Source organism: Varanus komodoensis, unplaced genomic scaffold (assembly GCF_004798865.1).
Source record: "Varanus komodoensis strain SLA01 unplaced genomic scaffold, ASM479886v1 scaffold53, whole genome shotgun sequence".
Taxonomy (NCBI): Eukaryota; Metazoa; Chordata; class Lepidosauria; order Squamata; family Varanidae; genus Varanus; species Varanus komodoensis.
Window position 1 is genome coordinate 183,383 of NW_025336126.1, and position 19,182 is coordinate 202,564.

A 19,182-nucleotide genomic window follows, 5' to 3' on the forward strand; every position below is an offset into this window, starting at 1 on the left:
CTCAGGTATGACCTAAATCATATCCCTGATGAATATACAGTAGGGGTGACAAATAGATTTAAGGAACTAGATCTGATAGAAAGAGTGCCTAAAGAACTATGGATGGAGGTTCGCAACATTGTACAAGAAGTAGCAACTAAAACCATCCCAAAGAAAAAGAAATGCAAGAAAGCAAAATGGCTGTCTGAAGACGCTTTACAAATAGCTGAGGAAAGAAGAGAAGCAAAAGGCAAGGGAGAAAGAGAAAGATACACCCAATTGAATGCAGAATTCCAGAGAATAGCTAGAAGAGATAAGAATGCCTTCTTAAATGAACAGTGCAATAGAAGAAAACAATAGAATAGGGAGGACCAGAGATCTTTTCAAGAAAATTGGAGATATGAAGGGAACATTTCATGCAAAGATGGGCATGATAAAGGACCAAAATGGCAGGAATCTAACGGAGGCAGAAGAGATTAAGAAGAGGTGGCAAGATTACACAGAGGAACTATACAAGAAAGAGCTCAACGTCCCTGATAACCACAATGGGGTGGTCACTGACCTTGAGCCAGACATCCTGGAATGTGAAGTCAAATGGGCCTTAGGAAGTTTTTTTCCACTTCCATTGCCTCCTCACAATGCCGTCCGGCGGAGCTTTTTCGAGTGGTACAAGGCCTGGTTCGCCCGGGTCCTAAGGAAGATCCGATGCCACCCTCAAAGGCCCGCTGTGATGACTTTGCTAGGCATTTCAGGGAGAAAATCGCTCAGATTCGTCATGAGATGGACTCCACTAATGAATCAGAGGTCTCTGGGAAGACGCCAGTGCTACCATCTGGTCCAAAATTATTGGAGGAATTTCTATTATTGCGGCCCAATGATGTGGACAAGGTGCTTGGACGAGTACATCCCACCACTTGCCTATTGGATCCTTGCCCGTCTTGGTTAATAAATAACTCCAAGCACGGGATTGGGACCTGGATCTTGGAAGTGGTTAACGCTTCTCTGAGGGAGGGTCGAGTGCCTGCCCCTTTAAAGGAGGCGGTAATACGACCGGTCCTGAAGAAAGCGTCACTGGATCCAGAGATGGCCACTAATTATAGACCTGTGGCCAACATCCCGTTTCTGGGCAGGGTGTTGGAGCGAGTGGTGGCGGGACAACTCCAAGCACTCTTGGATGAAACTGATTATCTGGATCCTTTTCAGTCCGGCTTCAGACCCGGGTACGGTACTGAATCTGCCTTGGTCACCCTGTACGATGACCTGTACAGGGAGAAGGACAGGGGGAGTGCATCCCTGTTGGTTCTTCTGGACCTCTCAGCGGCTTTCGATACCATCGACCATGGTATCCTTCTGGATAGGCTAGCAGGATTGGGGGTTGGAGGCACTGCTTTGCACTGGTTCCGCTCCTATCTCAACAGTCGATTCCAGAAGGTAGTGCTGGGGGACTATGTCTCTGTGCCATGGCAGCTATGCCATGGAGTACCACAGGGCTCCATTCTATCCCCTTTGCTATTTAACATCTATATGAAACTGCTGGGAGAGGTCATCAGGAGGTGTGGGCTGTGGAATCATCAATACGCTGATGATACCCAGCTCTACCTCTCGTTTTCCACTAATCCAGGTGAGGCAGTGGCTGTGCTGAACCGGTGCTTGGCCGAGGTAATGGAATGGATGAGGGCCAATAAACTGAAACTCAATCCAGACAAGACGGAGGTCCTGTTGGTTGGCGGATCGGGCTTCAGAGAGGGTGGATTTGACCTGGTCCTGAATGGTGCAACACTCCCTCTTAGGGACAAGGTCCGCAGCTTAGGAGTACTCCTCGACCCAGAGCTTTCTTTGGAAGCTCAGGTGACAGCGGTGGTGAGGAGCGCCTTCCTTCAGCTTCGGCTGATTAATCAGCTGCGCCCCTACCTGGAGTATGACTGCCTGGCGACGGTGACACACGCGCTGGTGACTTCCCACCTAGACTTCTGTAACGCGCTTTACGTGGGGCTTCCCCTGAAGACGGTCCGAACACTTCAATTGGTGCAAAATAGAGCTGCCAGGTTGCTGACGGGGACGGGGTGTTATGCTCACATGACTCCAGTCCTCTGTCAGCTTCACTGGCTTCCCATTGAAGCCCAGACCCAATTCAAGGTGTTGGTTATGACCTATAAAGCCCTAAATGGCTTGGGTCCTGGCTACCTGAACGAGCGCTTACGTCCGTATATGCCCGACCGCCCCTTGAGATCTGCGGGAGAGTCCCTTCTCCGGGAACCCTCCATGAAAGAAATTAGGAGAGTAAGTACTCGGAGGAGGGCTTTCTCTGCGGTGGCGCCCAACCTATGGAATTCACTCCCCAAAGAGGTCCGCCTGGCACCGTCATTACTGGTTTTTCGGCACCAGGTAAAGACCTTTTTATTTAAACATCATTTTAATTCTTAAAATATATGATCTGGCCAGGGCAACTTCTTCTTCCTTCTCTTTTCTCCTCCTATATTCTTTGTTTACTTATTTTATACTGTTAATTTTAATTTTATATCATTATATTTGTATCTCAGTGTATTTTTTGTATTTTTGTATTTAATGGTAATTTATTATGTTCTATTGTATTTCAATGTATTTTATTGTGTTGTAAGCCGCCCCGAGGCTTCGGCAAGGGGCGGCATAGAAATGTAATGATAATAATAATAATAATAATAATAATAATAATAATAATAATAATTCCTATGCCCCAAGTGCAAGACCTTGCACTTATCCACATTGAACGCCATCCTGTTGTCTCCTGTCCACTTCCACAGTCTGACCAGATCCTTTTGGATCTGGAGTACCTGCTCCTCACTTGTGGCCAACTGCTCCAGTTTTAGTGTCGTCTGCGAATTTGATCAGCAGACTGTTCACCCCTTCTTCCATGTCGTTAATGAAAAGATTAAACAGGATCGGCCCCAGGACAGAGCTCTGGGGGACCCCACTTGTCACTGGCTGCCATCCCAATGATTCCCCACTAATGGTTACCCTCTGCTTTCGGTCTGTCAACCATGCCCTAATCCACCGGACAGTGCTTTGGTGTATCCCAAAATTCCTCAGTTTCTCCACCAGGGTATCATGGGGCACGTTGTCAAAGGCCTTGCTGAAATCCAGGTATACCAAATCCACTGCATCCCCTCCATCTAGCCATCTTGAAACCTTGTCATAGAATTTCACAAGGTTTGTCTGGTAGGACCTTTTTTTTGCGGAAGCTGTGTTGTGTGGCTGTCAGCCTCCCTTCCCTATTTAGCATCAATAGATCTCTCTCTATTATGAGCCTTTCCATTGTTTTTCCTACAATGGATGTAAGGCTAACCGGTCTATAATCCCCTATGTCCTTTCTACTACCCTTTTTGAAAATTGGGACCACTGATGCCACCCTCCAGCCCTCTGGAACGTCACCTGTTCTCCATGAGGTCTCAAAAATGGAGGCCAGTGGGTGGGAGAGAACCCCTGCCAACTCTCTAAGTACTCTCGGGTGTAACCCATCAGGGCCTGGTGCCTTTGTAATGTCCAATGCCCTGAGAAGCCCCTCGACTTCAAGGGGGGTGACTCTAATCTGTGCCCCTAAGTCCCCAGCTTCATCTAATCTCCTATGCGGATCTCCCCCATCCTGCTTTGGGGAGAACACAGAGGCGAAATAGTCATTTAGCATCTGTGCCTGTTCCCTCGTATCAGTCAGTGGATCTCCTTCCTCCTTATTTAGTGGCCCCACCACTTGTCTCCCCTTCCTCTTCCTATTTACATGCTGAAAGAAGCCCTTTTTGTTGCTCTCGATATTCTTGGCAAGTCTCAGCTCGTAATCAGCCTTGGCCTTGTGAAGAATCCTTCTGCAATGGGCCTCCTCCTCCTGGTATACCCTTTTGTCTATTTGCCCCAGTACCCATTTCCTACGGAGGTTTCTCTTTCGTCTAATCCATCTAACCACCACCTTTCGCATCCATGGCGGCACTCTCCTCCCCCTCCCCACCTTACTGACTAGAGGTATCGTCAAGGCTTGCGCCTCCAAAACCTCCCTTTTGAGTGCTATCCACCCCTCCTCAACTCGCTTACCTTCCAGTAACCTATCCCAGGAGACTTTCCCCAGTCTGGCCTTCAGTTGGCCAAAGTTGGCCCTCTTGAAGTCCCAGCTTCTAGTGCTCGACCTGCTGCACGTCCCCAGTCCCCTGATCTCAAAGCAAAGGATGGACTGATCACTCACATCCAGAGCTCCCCTAATCTGTACTTCATCTATCAGCTCCTCCCTATTGGTCAAGACCAAGTCAAGGATGTTTCCCCCCCTCGTTGCCTCTCAGACCCTCTGTGTGAAAAACGCACCCTCAATAGCTTCTAGGAAGCGACATGACCTGGCTGTCACCGCCGAGTGAGTCTCCCAAGTAACATCTGGGAGACTGAAATCTCCCATAATTACTGTGTCTCTCCCCTGAGATATCCTTAGAATCTGGCCTGTCAGGACATCATCCAGGGTCTCAAGTTGACCTGGAGGGTGATAACATACCCCCACTGTCAGGTCTCTTTCCCTGTCAAAACCCCTAAGTTTCACCCAGACTGCCTCTACCAAATCCCCATCTGTGCTGCATTCTATCTCACTGCATCCTATCCCTTCCCTGACGTATAAAGCCATGCCCCCACCTCTCTTTCCCTTCCTGTCCTTTCTAAAAAGGTGATACCCTTCTATGTTCACATTCCAGACTTGCCTTTCATCCCACCAAGTTTCTGTGATTCCCACCGGATCATACCCTCTTATTCCCAGGAGAGCTTCAAGCTCTTCCTGCTTATTACCCATGCTCCTAGCATTGGTGTACATGCACCTCAACTCCTTCCCACCGCTTCCTTTCCTTGGAGTTCCCAGCCTCCTCCTTCCTCCCATCCTCCCTGATACCTGGCCCCTCTCTGTAGGAGTCCTGTCATCCCTGCAGTATCTCTAAAACCCTGCTCCCAGAGCCCTGATCCTCCTCCCACACTTGTCCAGTGCAGACACGTTACTGGGGGGCCTGAACCCCCCCCCCCGGCTCAGTTAAAAGTCTTCCGGATGAAGCTCGCCACAGCATCTCCAAAGGATCTTTTCCCCATCCTCATGAGGTGTAACCCGTCCCTTGCCAGAAGTCCATTGGTAAGAAAATGAGTGCCATGGTCGAGGAACCCGAAGCATTCCTTCTGGCACCACACCCTAAGCCAGTTGTTCACCTCGGAGGCCCTCCTGTCCCTTCCTGGCCCAAATCCCCGGGCAGGTAAGATTGACGAGAAGGCCACTTGGGCCTTCAGCTCCCTGAGTTTCTTCCCCAAGGCCTCAAAGTCCCTGGTGGTCCCAACCACACCCTGCCTGGCCACATCGTTTGTGCCCACATGGATCACCAGGAGTGGCTGGTGACCCCCAGAGCCCGGACCCCCGGAGCCAACAAGACGCTCCACTCTGTGCATCACATGCCGGATGCGTGTGCCCGGCAGGCAGCAAACCTCCCTTGTCTCCAGGTTGGGGCGGCACACTGCCGCCTCAGTGCCCCTCAGCAGGGAGTCCCCAGCAACAATCACCCGCTGCCGTGCCTTCCTGGTGCTGGTGGGCGGCCATGCCCTGGCCCACGCCTCTCCTGCAGCAGCCCTCTTGCCGCCTGACGTCCCAGGCTGGGGGTCCTGCTGGTCCCCCGAGGCCTCATCAGCCCCAGGCTCCCCAAGTGGCGAGAACCTGTTTCCCAGCTCCAGATTGGTACCAGGAGAAGGAGGAGGCCGTGCTGGCCTCCTCCTCCTGTGGGTGACATGCCTCCATGTCTCCGCAGCTGCTCCTCCCGTGGCCTCTCCCTCAACCCTCTGTCCAGAGGGGGGCTGCTCCGGGGGGGGCCTGGAGAGCCCTCTAGGCCCTCAGGCACCTCACCTCCTCTTCTAGCAGGGTCACCATCTTGCACCGAGGGCAAGTGTATCCCTGCCTCTCCTGGGGGAGAAGGGCGAACATGTCACGGCTCTTGCAGCGGACAGCAACACCCGTGACTCCCGCCAAGGCCATCTTCTGGCCTGCCATCGGTATCCCTTCCGAGGCCTTACCTTGGTCCCCTGCCTTGTCTGTCCTGCAGTTCCTCTCACTTGCCCAGTTCTCCCAGACAAAAACCCACTTTCACACACACACACGCACACACACACACAAGGATAAAATAAGCTTAAATTTAAATTGGAAGAAAAACAAAGCACAGCACAGCACAGGCAAACAAACAAAAAATCAAGCCTCTGTGTCTCAGGGAAGGGAGTCTCCGGACAGCCCGGGCCGCAGCCCAAGGGACACAGACAAGGGGCGAAGCCCTTCCCCTCCGCTGCTCCTGGCCCCCTGCTCCCCTGCCCAGCTCCTCCCTTGCCTTCTCCAGTCCCCTGGCCACTCAGCACTCGCTCCCAGCCTGTGCCTCTGCTGCTCTGCCAAGAGGCCAGAGCCAAAACAGAAGAAGAAGGGGATGGCAGAGGATGAGGTGGCTAGATAGCGTCACTGAAGCAGTGGGTGTGAGCTTGGGTGGACCCTGGGGGATAGAGAAGGACAGGAAGGCCTGGAGGAATGTTGTCCATGGGGCCGCGATGGGTAGACACGACTTTGCGATTAACAGCAACAACAATTGTATTTCTTATCACTATGTATGGGTGTTGTCAGGAAATCCCAGTTTAGCAGCCTGCAAAAATGTGTGCTTGGATCCCAGGGAGACATCTGTGTTATGAACCTCAGCAATTTTATTGGGAAGAACATCCAAAAAACCCCTCTGCAGAGACAGCCTTAACAAAAGCACTGCTGGGTAGAGGTACACCCACCAGCTACATGTTTCCAGGGCACAGTTTTTTATAAGTTGTGAGTTCTCTACACAGTTTCAAGGCAGTGATGAGATTCTGAATGGGTGAGAAGGGGCCGGCAATGGGGAATAATACAGAAACATCAAGGTATCATAGGCATCCAGAAAAACATTATGACCCATCGAAGGCTTGGGTAACAGATAAACAATTAGGAGTTACAGAAATCTAACTGGTTTAAAATGTTGTTTTTGCAATCAGAGATACAGAATTCCTCATTGCGGAATTAGGACCAGTACAGTGCAATTTGTAAAGCTTGTCATTCGCTGTTGTGCCCTAAAGGAGGTGGATAGCCAACACTTTACTTCTGATTTCTTTTGGGCGGATTAGATCATCCTTCAAAGAAGGGTTTTTTCCTCCGGGGTCCCCCTCTTTGCCTTTCAGTGTATTCTTGTAGGTTTCATGGCACAACGCAAGGTGGGTCTATGGTACAGGTGGACTAGCAAATTTACACAGGGCTCCTGCAATGAATAATGGGACCATCCTGGAGAAAACGAGGCTTTCCCCATTCTAAAAGAAACTGTGAACATGGCAGGTTCATCCTCACAGGATTTCTCTTTGAAGGATTGTCTTTTTATGAAACAACTAGTATAGTTCTTCCTTATATTATTTTTACCTTTTCTTTATTTTCTCCTGGTGGGATAGCATGTTCCCTTGCTGGTCTTTCAGCATTCCTAATCTCAGTTTGAATTTTCCTTTGATTTCTTGGATCTTCTGGAAGAGGTCTCTTGTTTTCACTCTTTCATTATTCTCGTTTCTTTGCACTGGCCGAATAGTAGCTCTTTTGGTCTCTCACTGAAAAGTTGCATTCAGGAATGCCATGGGCGGCAGGTGGGGTGTGGTCTCTCAGCACTGCCCTCTGCCCTTTTTCGACTCTTCCCTCTCTCCCTGCAGTAGTGGGGCTGTGGTGCTCTTCTGTGGGTCTGAGTAGTTATTTCTGGCCTGGGGTGGTTTTTTTGGGCTGCTCTACCTTGAAGTTTCTATGGGAGGTTAACCCTGATAGAAGATTAACAGGTCACATTTCCCCAGAACTGGGGAAACCAGGTAAGAGCACAGAGAGACACCTGAGTGGCAGGGAGCACTTCTCAAGGGATTCAATGCCTCTGGGCCAATGTGTGCAATAGAGGCAGACCTCTCTTGCCCCCCATGCAGGTATGGTCAAGTGGGGGGGGACCACAACCACCCTCTCCAAGGCGCCCATCAGGCTAGCTGCTGAAGTAGGTTCAGTTCCCAGGCTGACATCCTGTAACAGATCATATATAGGAAACCCTGTGGCCTTCGTTGACTCCCATCTGTGCCTCGCCTCTTTCTTGCCTCCCCGGGCTGCAGAGGGCTCCCCCACCTTTCTTACTGCAAGAACTCCTATTTCTGCCCAGAGTCCTTCCCTTGTTGTAGTCAAATGAGCAAGCCCCATGAACAGAGAAACATTTGAGTGGGAGAAGGAAGCACCCATACCTACCCCTCCACGGGGTGGTTTCATGCCCCCCAATATAATCTGGTCCCGAGCCAAAATATGGGCTGGAGCCCCTCCAGCTGGCATTTCTGTTGACCACCGTTTCATTCCCTGTGGGATTTTTCCTCAGGGTGTGTCTTAAGTTTCCCCATAGATGCTGTGCTTTGACTTGCAGACACAGAAATCAGGGTGTGGCTGTGGAACTGGTATCACACCAGCAGAAAGGAAATGGCACCCGTTTCCCATGTTTTTGTCCTTTCCTTTCTAACAAGACATCTCTGGCCTCCTTCAGGTTTTGACCTTAAGCAATACCCAAGGGCTCCTGCTAGTTCCTGGTTGGTAGAGTTTGCTTGGTCCACAGAATACATATATGTGTAAGACGGTTTGATTCTGCATTTCTTCCACAGAACCCTTGAAGTCCTGTGCTTGTTTGGGGATGTAAGTGTACCTAGCTCATATCTGAAAACGTAAGAAGAGACTAGCTGGATCAAACAGTTCATCCTGGCTATTTTGGCAGCATTATTCACTTCGGGCATTGATATCTGTACAATTTGTGAGGAAATCTCAGCCAGATTCTTTGACTACAATCCAAGCTTTAAAACTCCCTAACTTTATCATGTGCCCATTAAACATCCTGTTGTAAAAATGCCCTTTAAAAGGCAAATTTCATCACCTCCTGGCTTCTTTGAGCCCCGACTCCTGAAAAACACTCCCAGGATTCCAGGTGAGAAGAGATAATTAATTTTTATTGAGGGCTAGGTGTGATGTGTCCATTTTCTTACACTCCTCTGCAACTATGAGGACTAGAAATCCATCTCTTTAAAAAATACAGGTTTTGAATATTGATGAGTTAATGTACAACTTGGACACTGGGTGTAAACCTGGAATGCAGATAATAGCACAACAGCACAATGCGTCTTGTGTATTTTGCCCCAGAGGGCAAATGAATTTGAACTTAAACACTGATTGCTTGGAAGGTAACATTATAGGGTTATTAGAAGAAAAACGGCATACGGGGGAATTCTGTGTGTCCCAGAATTGTATTATTTGTCATCTTCATTGCCTCATATTCAAGATTTATAAACATGAACATGGTTTCAGTTCCTTTATTCTTACAGGAGCCCCACCAAGTAGCAGAGTTTCCCCATTTTATACTTTTGTCCCCTTGAGAAGTTTTGGTGTTCTTCATTTAGAAGGTTGCCATTTTAGGTCTGCTGTGACAGTCTACTGGATCTGATATTCCAGCACCCCTTGATGATATGTGGAATGATTAGGATTAAGCAAGAACTTTGCCTGGTTCATTTTTTTTCAAATATAAGAACTTAACCAAATGTGCAAATTCATTTATAAACAAGATGGCAAGCACCTGAGATTTTTTAAAAACACAGAGTGTGAGAGAAAGCCGGACAGACATCCACGCCATGTGGTCGGGTGCAAAAGAACTGAAACTTGGTCCACAACCTTCTATTTTTCTGGAGTCCTGGAAACTGTAGTTTTGTTATGTGATGGCAGGGATTTCCCTGAGAACATTTTCAACATTGCACTGGTAAAATTCCATTTAAATCCTTTGGGATAAACCTGGCACATATGGCATCAGTGAATCAGGATTTTGCCAGGCTGTCATGACTGAAGTGTGGCATCTGGGCCCCCAGATGTTTTTGGAAACTGGCAGTATCTGGGCATACAGGGAAGGTTCTTCTGGAGATGCCACTGACGGATGGCACGGGGAGTTACAAGCACCTGCAAGAGAATCAGAGCAAGAGTCGGCACATGTATGAAGTCGTGTTGCAAGCAAGAGAAAGGGGCAATAGCCCAGAATCTTGTAGGACACCCTCTGGGTCTGGGTGGATCACTTGTGACCTTTCAGATGTTTTGTTCTATAAGTCTGTGCTGGCTGCAATTGCAGGGGGTTCTTTGGCAAAACTTCTGGAGGCCACAGCTTGCCCAACCATGTTCTAGATCCTAGAAGGTTCCATGTGACCTGTGCACATATTATCTCAAGTGTACAAGTCAGAGGCAACACAGTCATGCAGGACGATGGGGGAAGAAAGGGTCAGGGAGGAAGAAACAATAGCAAAGCTAAGGGCATGACTTTGTGTTGCCTCTGGTATTTTTTTGAGAATGGGTGAATGAGAGAAACAGCTAAGTAAATCGGGATTAATTTAACTCCCATGGATTTCAGCAGATCTGCTCTGAGTAAGTTTGGATCCAACTCTACATCTGTATTTTTTGGAATAGTTTATTCACAGCAGTCTGTGTTTTGCTTTAGTCTTGCAGCTGCTGTAACTCACTGAGGTGGCCTATAAAACGACACTGCACTCCTGAAACAAGCACAGCTGCCTCAGCCCAGCAAACAAAAGGCACACATTTCAAGCAGTGGATTGGTAAAGAGAGCAGAGCAGTCTTGGAAATTCATGGTCAATCTAGTAATCGAATAAAGTTTTGAAATTAACTGGAGAGGTGTCCAGGTTGGGAGAAATGTGTATGACTTCTCTGAGAAGAAATACAAGGTTGAACATTTGTCTCAAGGGTGTGGTGGTGAGCGTGCTGGACTGGATGATCCAAGTCGTAGTCCCAACTTGGCCATGAAGCTCACTGGGTGACTTTGGGCCAGTTCATTTGTAGCCTAACCTACCTCACAGGGTTGTTGTGAGCATAGATGGCATAGAGGCCTGTGTAAGCTGCCCTGGGTTCCTTGCAAAAAGAAAAGAGGTAGGATATCATAGAACAGTAGAGTTGGAAGGGGACTGTAAGGCCTATAAATGCAACGTAGCAACAAAAATGTAATAAGAAACAATGTTGGCTAGTAAGGAATTTTGGGTCGTCTCCAAGACTGCCCATCCTCAAAGAAACCCATCCACAAACAGTCAGTCCCCCATTCTGCAAGTGGCACCCATCACTTCTGCAACAGGGATTTGGCACTTCTGAGGGCAAGCCGCCCAGTGGGTGGGAAACATGAGTTTCTGGAACAGAGCCTGTTGTTAGCGCTCCCTTAGGCAAGCCCCATTCCAGAAACAAGCATTTGTGCTGATTCCAGGGGGCCCTCAGGGGTGCTAAAACTCTGGTGCACAAGCGGGAGGAATTGCTCGCAGACAGAACTGGTGGGGAAGTCACTCGTGGGTGGTCTTTGTTCAGTTCTGCCCATTTGTTTTGTTCGGTTTTTAGATCTAGGAAGGTCAGCTATTTCTGGAATATTTGGCTGAAGCACTCAGACAATATAATGCAAGTTGGGGCCCTGACATGTTAGAAACTTCTCACTCATGCAAACACCGGGCATGAAAGAGACTTGGACACATCTGCAATGTCTCTAAGGGCAAAAGGAGGAACTTTAAGGAAGATGCAGAGATGAGACAAGATTGAACAGCTAGGAGGGAGCCAATTTATGCAGAAGAAGGAAAAGGGAAACAGAGGAGGTGACATCTTTATGGCCAGTTGGAAGGAATAAGAAATGCAAATCCCACAGAAATGTTGGTGCACTTTTTAAATAATTCACAATATGCAAAACAATTAGTATTCTGATTTCTCCTGTCATCGATCCTGCTCAATATTATACAGCTGAAATTTAGAAAGCAGTTTCCTTTCTTGTTTTTGCATTGCAGTTTTTCAGGTAAAGTAAACGAAATGGAAGAAGAAGCAGAAGAACACATTTAATAAATAGGGTTTCTGACAAGAAAGGAAATTAAACAGAACAGAAAAAAAGTTTTGGGGAAGACACCTGTTGATTCACAGGATATAATACATGGATTGGTTTTAAAACCCTTTCCAATTAGATTAAAGCAGTGCGGGGGCGGGCGCTGTTCCCTTCCCTGTCAGTTCTTCCAAGGCATCCCTCCGCAACTAGAGGCCCCAGCCCAGGGTGCGGCGCGCTCCTCCCCATCCCTCCCCTGGCGTCTTGATGGAGCGCTGCCAGGACCGCCAAGCCGGAGAGCTCCTCCCGCCTTGCGCACGGCCTGGGGCGCTGGCTCTCCTCGCGGGCAGGCCGGGCGCCTCTTACCTTGCCCCTTACGCGTCCCTGCGGATGACTCTGCGCAGCCTCTCCGCCTGGGGCTGGCAGTTGATGGCTCCCAGCGCCGCGGCCGCCACCTCCACGGCGTAGCCCTCCGTGTAGTGGCTCACCAGGAGGTCGCTCAGGTCCAAGTCGTCCGCCTTCTGCAGCCTCCCTCGGGGGAGGTTGTCGTAGCCCTCCCTGACCGGGAGCTCGCTGAGCTTGGCCTTGAACCTCTTCAGCTCGTCGTTCGCCAGGTCCTCCAAGGCGGCCACGAGGCAGTCGCGGACCGACAAGTTCGCCATCTCCCTCCACTTCAGCTAAGAACCGCTTCCAGGAAAGGGCGCCAAGGCAGCCGCGCAGCCGCGCCTGAACTTCGCAGCGCGCTGCTGGGGAAGGCGGAGCTCGTGGCGCGGAGCTGTCCTCAACCCGCTCGCGTCTTTTCTTCTGCCCCTGCCACGGCTTCCTTTCTTCCCATAAAAGGCAGTGGAACTTAGGGTCCTTCCACAGCCTCGTGCCCTCCAGGACTACGGCTGGCTAGGCGCGCTGCTGCCGGCATCCTCCGGCAGCCTGTCCTTGCAACGCGGCTGCGCAGAGAAAGACTGGCTGCAGACAGCAGGGTCACCCAAACCCTTGACTGCATTGCTGGGGAAATGTGGGCTATTCCTGAAGCCAGCCATGTGAGCAAAACCATGTGGTTTGCTAACCACAAACAACCCACCATTCACAACTATAGGCCTTCGTGGGTTATTCATGGTTATTTGCATCAACAATACAAGATTCAGCAACAATCCAAACTTAGCCCAGGCTCAACCCTTGAGTTTGGGTTGTTGTGTTTTCTGAACCCAGCCAGGGAAAGAGGCCTGGTGCAGCAGGAGGGTGGTGAATGAGCCACAGGGCTTGCTGATCACGTCTACATGTGCCAGCCACATGCCAATTCAAGCCCCCAATTATCTCCAAGAGGTGCTGGTCTTTGCAATGTCTGAACTCAAGAAGGGTGGCTTACCAGGTGATTAGCAAACCATCCAGAACCCACAACCAGCTGTAGGGTTGTTGGCTGGTTTGATAACTGCCTGACCAAACTGCTAGGTTCAGACAGTACAAGACTTGGTAGGGCATGAACTGGCAACCTGGTCCCGGGGGCTGTGCTGGTCATGTGAATCAGGTCAGAGAGACTGATAAAGAGCTTTCTGAATCAGAGATGCAGGTGAGATGAGGTTCTGGAAAAAGGAGACCACAAATACCAATACAGTGAAGGTGCGAGAACAGGAGGGACGCGGTGTCTCTTTGTGGCTGGCAACACCCAGAGCGTGCATGGGGTTGCCAGAAAGAGCATCAATTGGGACACAGGACCTGCTCCAGAGACCTTGCTGTCCAAACGTCCTTCCCCTCCCATTGCATGGGTTGGATCCGTCGCTAGAGTAGTCCCACTGAAAGCAATGGGAGCGAGGTGAGCCCCATTCCTTTCAGTGGGTCTGCTCTGACTAAACCCAGATCTAACACCACACACAAAAATCCACCAGACTGGCAGACGGCTCTTCCTTCGGCATCCTCCTGCCTGCCACTGCACCTTCTGGAAACAGCACAGGGCAGGGCATGGGACCTGCCCTCTGTCACAGCCCTCGCTCTGCCTCTCCCCCCAGTCCCAGCATCTGCTGCCTAGTGCCTTTTGGTAGGAAACACGGCACAGGCTGGAAGGAGTGAACAGACCTTCCCTCTGTCCACATGGCAGCCCCAGTCTGGATGGAACTTCTGCAAAAAGACCTTGTGCCATTGTAAGCAGACAACTGAAAGGGTGTGCTTGATGCAGCACAGCCTATGAGCCTCAGTTCCATTGGGTGGATAAGCAGTTAAAGTTGCAAACGGGATCCTGGATCCCTTCTGTGGCAGCAGCAAATGCTGCTTTGCCTCAAGATTCCTCCAGCCCGTGTGCTTTGCGGGCGCAAAGAGGGCAGAAGGGAAAGCGCCACGGCAGAGGGAGAAGGGCGCGGGGTTGGAGTCCAGCCCCACGTGGAGCAGTTCTGCCCTGCTTTCTTTCTGGCCTCATCTCCCTTCCAGAGCATTGCTTCAGAAACTATTGGGATTGAAACGTTGTAGACTCAGAAGCCAGGCCATCTGAAAAGCTGCTACAGTTCTGTCATAATTGCTTCCTCTGGGAGAAATTTTTTGATCTGTCTTTTCATCCAGGAGGATGTCTAACCCCTCTGCCCATCAGGGCAGCTGCTTCTGGCGCCCCTCCGTTAAATGCAGTTCAGATGAGGAAGAAGGCATCTTCCCTTGTAGATAAACCTGCCAGGGTAAAAAAAAGTTGAAATATCATCAGTTGTAGATAAACCTGCAAGACAGGAACCCCAGGGCAGGGGAAAGGATGGTTTATGTAGGAATCAGCTGCATGGCTCGCTTCCAGTGGCATTTCTGGCACACAAGTCTTTTGTGGGCTTAAGAACAGCTGATCAGCTTTAGTAGTGGCTGTGAGTTGTAGCTGGCAGGGCTTGCTTGGACCACATGCATCCTGTTTATCTCAGCTTTGCCACAGAGAAATATTGGTGGTGGCAAGAATTCAGCTTGGTAAGAATGGACGCAGCTTCCATTCTGTGCCTTATCATATTTAGCAGACTGGACGTACCTCATAGGATCATATGAACCTGCATCCACTCTCCCTCCCTTTTAACATCTTGGGTGGGTCTGACCTGCCCACTGAGTTTTGTAGCTCAGCATGGCAAACATGGCACCTGCAGGGGCATTCACGCTCATTTTGCACCACCACCTTAAGGGCACAGTAAAGATCATTATGGATTCTGAAGGGCTTCTGAAGCTAGGGCTCAGCATTAGGACATGGGAACAAAAGAACTTTCCTGAGCATATCCAGAATGCTTGCTTTCCCCATCACTCATAAAGAGCCAGTGCCCTGAAATCCATAGTGAATCGGTCTGTCTGTGGAAAGTCTGCGTTCAAAGGCTGCTTCTGTCTTGAACAACATGGGTAATATGTCAACATAGGTAATGTGAAACCCCGGGGCAAAGCTGACTCTTCTAGAGAGAGTCATGCAGAACAGCTTCGAGGAAATCACACTTCACTTTTAAAGAACGTTCAGTGGCGTATAAGGGTAGCTGTGTCATGGCCTTCCTTTTTCATTTTTTTTTTAATGCAAACTATTTTGTGAAGGCAAGAACTTAACTTTTCTCTTCTCTTGGGGCAATCAGCTCCATGCTAGAACTCCATGCAAGATAAGACATGCCATTTTAGAAGACTGACGGTTTATTTACTAGCAGTAAGGGCTTTAAGCTAAAAGATGCTGGCATTTTGCACATCCCTTGTGTCTTTGGCCCACCACCACTTAATTGTGGCCCTGGTGAACTTCTCTGGAATGGCATTTGGCCCTCAGGCTGACAGAGGTTCTGCTGCTCCGGTGCGGAGAGTTGGATTTCGGTGCCCTGGGAAGCTGCTGTGCCTTGAGGGCCTCACTGGCCTTCAAGGTCAGCAATGAGGAACTTGTTTTTGCTCTTCAGGGCCTTGTACAGCTGATCCTTGCAATAGCGGTTCCAGCTTGGCACCAGCTTGTAGAGCTCCCGCATTTTTTCCTGGTTGGTCCCCTTTGAGCAGATCCTGGCATACTGCTCCTCATCCATGACGGTTCCATAGAGCTGATCCAGAACGCCCTCCACTGTGCCAGTCCTTTGGATCAGCGCCTCTCGGTGCCGCTCAATGAAATGCTGCTCTGCTGGGACCGCCTCCTGCATCGCTGTCAAACAAAGAGATGAAATTGAGCGACCCGCCCGCACCAGAGACCTCACCAGGCAGTTGGAAGAATGGTGCAAGCATGCATCAATTCAACGGCCGCAGCACCATTTCTGTGCGGACAAGCCTGACTTTCATCCACATTCACTATGCAGAGGGTCCCCTCTGTTTTGCTTTTTCCTAAACAAAGCTGGACTAATCATTCCTGGAAATGTCTGCATAGTTTTTAGATTTTGAAAATTAATTAAATGATTCACTTTGTGGAGATTGCACAGTGCCTTGGGAAGCAGAAGAAAGCAGAAGTGACCTTGGGAAATCACTGGGGTCCATCAGCCAGCGCTTTGCACCGTGGCCTTTTGCAAAGTGGGACAGGAAGAAACACATTTCCTCCAACGCAGAATGTGTGCATTTATAAAACTCAGCAGACACCCAGGGCAAATTCACCACTCCTGTTATATAGGCTTGAGTGCAGCTGACCAGGCCTCTGGGACACCATCAGCCTGCAGGTTCCCAGATTCTTTCTGGGGGGCCAGTACAGTTAAAGTGGCATGAAACAGAGATACGTTTGCCACTGTGCACATGGCAAATATGACCCCTGGTGCAGGCTGCTTAGGCCGGCTCCCAGACATGGGAAGGGGCAGACCCTATCTGGGACCATGAGTGGGGAGGAACTCACCATCTCTTCCTAAAACAGACCTGGTGGAAAGTGCTGGTCCCGGAAGAGCTCTGTGGTCACCTGGAATGGAAAGGGAGGAGGAGTTTGGTGATGTGTGAAACAGGCAGATCTTTTCAGGGAAAGGAGGGCAGCAGAAGGGGCGATGTCCCAGCATCCCATCAGAAGCTCTTTGAAGATTGCATGTTGCTGCTGATGGATAGGTATGAATCCTGAATATGGGAGGCAGGGAAGCCTGTGGAAGGCAGTGACAGAAAAACAAAAGCAGAAATTCTCAGAGAGGAAGGCTTCTTGCACCCACCCTAATCTTGATGGGATAAATTAGGCAGGAAGAATTAGACAAATTTACACAGGTGGCTGTAGCACTAGAGGGCCTATATTTCATTAACTCCAGTGATGCAAGACTAGATAAGACATTCATATCTTTAAGCATCAGGTAAGCAGTTTTAAAAAGTTTTAGAAAATATAAAGAGAGTCAAGGAAAGAAAACGCAACACTTAATGGAGAGTGAAAAGACAATGTGATGCTAAACAAGAAGGGGAAAAAGTTTGCTTTTCTAATTTTATGATGTCTCTTCCCATTTCCTGTAAGGGCTTCTAAACAGTTCAAAGAACTGAAAGAGGAAGTTTAGCAAGCAGCTTTTGTTCCCGGGACAAGGGAGGCTGAGAATGCCTGGAGGAGACTGAGGGGTGCACACACGGGCACACGCGCGCCCCACGGTGCTATCTGTGCATTTTAAGTCGCTTCATCGACGGCCCAGCCGAAGCGGGAAGCGTTCAGCGGGATCCGCCCTGATCGAGAGGGACAGCGTAGGCTTCTCAGCTTGGAATTGGGCGACTGGAGCAGCAAAGCAAGATCGGTTGCTTTCAGTCCCTCGCGCGCCGGTGGAGCAAAGAGACTTCTGACGTTTAAGGGAGATGTGCTTTTTCCGGGGAGGCCGAACGCAGCCGCAGCTCTTCCCAACCAGCAGAAAAGACGATCGCCCCACCGCCGCGGAGCTGGGAGCGGGGCAAGTGTGCAGCCAGTCCGCTCTCCTCCTTACCGTTCCCGGTGCCTCTGCGCAGCCTCTCCGCCTGGGGCTTGCAGTTGACGGCTCCCAGCGCCGCGGCCGCCACCTCCACGGCGTAGCCCTCCGTGTAGTAGCTCACCAGGAGGTCGCTCAGGTCCAAGGCGTCCGCCTTCTGCAGCCTCCCTCGGGGGATGTTGTCGTAGCCCTCCCTGACCGGCAGCTCGTGGAGCTTGCCCTTGAACTTCTTCAGCTCGTCGTCCGCCAGGTCCTCCAAGGCGGCCACGAGGCAGTCGCGGACCGTCTTCTCCATCGCGCCTCTTCAGCGCCTGGGCGCCACCCAGGAAAAATGCGCCGAAGCGCAAGGCAGGAGCAAGCCCAGGGCGGGAGGTGGCACCGGGGCTTGCCGGAGGCGGGGCGGAGCGTGCCTGCCCCAAAGGGCCCTGGCGGAGGGGCAACGCCGGTGGCTTCGCCTAGAGCCGCAGCCTCGCAGCTCCGTTTCCGCTTTGCGCTAGGACTCCCGTGGGGCCTGGGAGGAGCGGGCGAGAGGGGAGCCACCGCCTCCTTGTTCGAGGGAACTGAAAGCGAAAGCGAGGTCCCGTGCACGCCCAGTGAGCGAGGGAAACGTGTGGTCGTGGAGATGCTTGAACGCGAACATGGCAGGACCGATCGGACGACTCTGGGCACCCCGAGCGCGCTCTGCAGTTTTCCCCCGGCGCGTGTCTCTCGGTTTAGTGCGCTGCGCCCCGTTATAAGAAAGTCAGCACAGGTCATTTTGAAAAGGCAGTCTCCGCCGCTTGACTACAGAGTACTAGTGACTGATGGAAAGCGGATCTGTCTGGGCAACCCCTAAGAAATATTGGTTCAGCCCCAAGGGGTGGGATTAAGGAAGAGCGCGCTCAGAGCGAGAGATTGGAATCGAAAAGAGCGGGAAAACCGAAGAGGCTGGGCGGGGTGTTGTCACTGCTAAGGCTCTTGCCGACTTGGTCTAGGTATAATTCCTATATGTTTGTATTAGCGGGGTGAATCCACTTAGTAAATTCATGCATGTGCAACTGAATTGGTATTTTATTCCAGGGTTTTGGAGATTCTGCACGTAGAGCTGATTCTTCTATGTTATACTCAAGCCAGTTAAGATCTCTTGGATTTTCTTGTTTGAATTTGAATTCAAAAGGACACTTGAACTTTGCAATTCTGTCAGCAACTTCTCTATTAGTGCTGTTGTCAAGGACCTGAGTGCACATGTTTTAGCATTTTGTTGTTACAATTGCGCATTTTATCTGTTTTATAGTTGTCAATAAGAGATTCGTTTTGTGACATTGTGTTTGCAATGTTCATTAATAGATCATTAGGTAAACAGATCGCCCCATAGAATCTTACTTCTGCAAAAGTGAATAATGCAGCTCTCAAACATCTGACATTTGCTGTATGAGCCTGTCCTGTTGCATAAGGCTGGCCGCCCCAATATATGGACTTTGAAAAGGGGGCATTAGAGCAGAAATAGGCAGTTTGGTGTCTTCCAGATG

General features: G+C 50.1%; 2 protein-coding genes across 2 annotated transcripts; both read right to left on the bottom strand.

The window, feature by feature from the left end:
- Nucleotides 1-8,979: 8,979 nt before the first annotated feature.
- Nucleotides 8,980-13,708, bottom strand: PYDC1 (pyrin domain containing 1). Its single transcript, XM_044447811.1, has 2 exons — nt 12,249-13,708; nt 8,980-9,994 (listed from the first exon to the last, which is right to left on the bottom strand). Exon 1 carries the CDS (start codon nt 12,542-12,544, stop codon nt 12,257-12,259), a length of 288 nt encoding a protein of 95 aa, XP_044303746.1. The 5' UTR covers nt 12,545-13,708; the 3' UTR covers nt 8,980-9,994; nt 12,249-12,256.
- Nucleotides 13,709-15,479: 1,771 nt separating this feature from the next.
- PYCARD (PYD and CARD domain containing) lies at nt 15,480-18,171 on the bottom strand. The gene is made up of 3 exons (XM_044447810.1): nt 17,693-18,171; nt 16,654-16,713; nt 15,480-15,981 (listed from the first exon to the last, which is right to left on the bottom strand). Exons 1-3 carry the CDS (start codon nt 17,967-17,969, stop codon nt 15,701-15,703), a joined length of 618 nt encoding a protein of 205 aa, XP_044303745.1. The 5' UTR covers nt 17,970-18,171; the 3' UTR covers nt 15,480-15,700.
- Nucleotides 18,172-19,182: the final 1,011 nt, after the last annotated feature.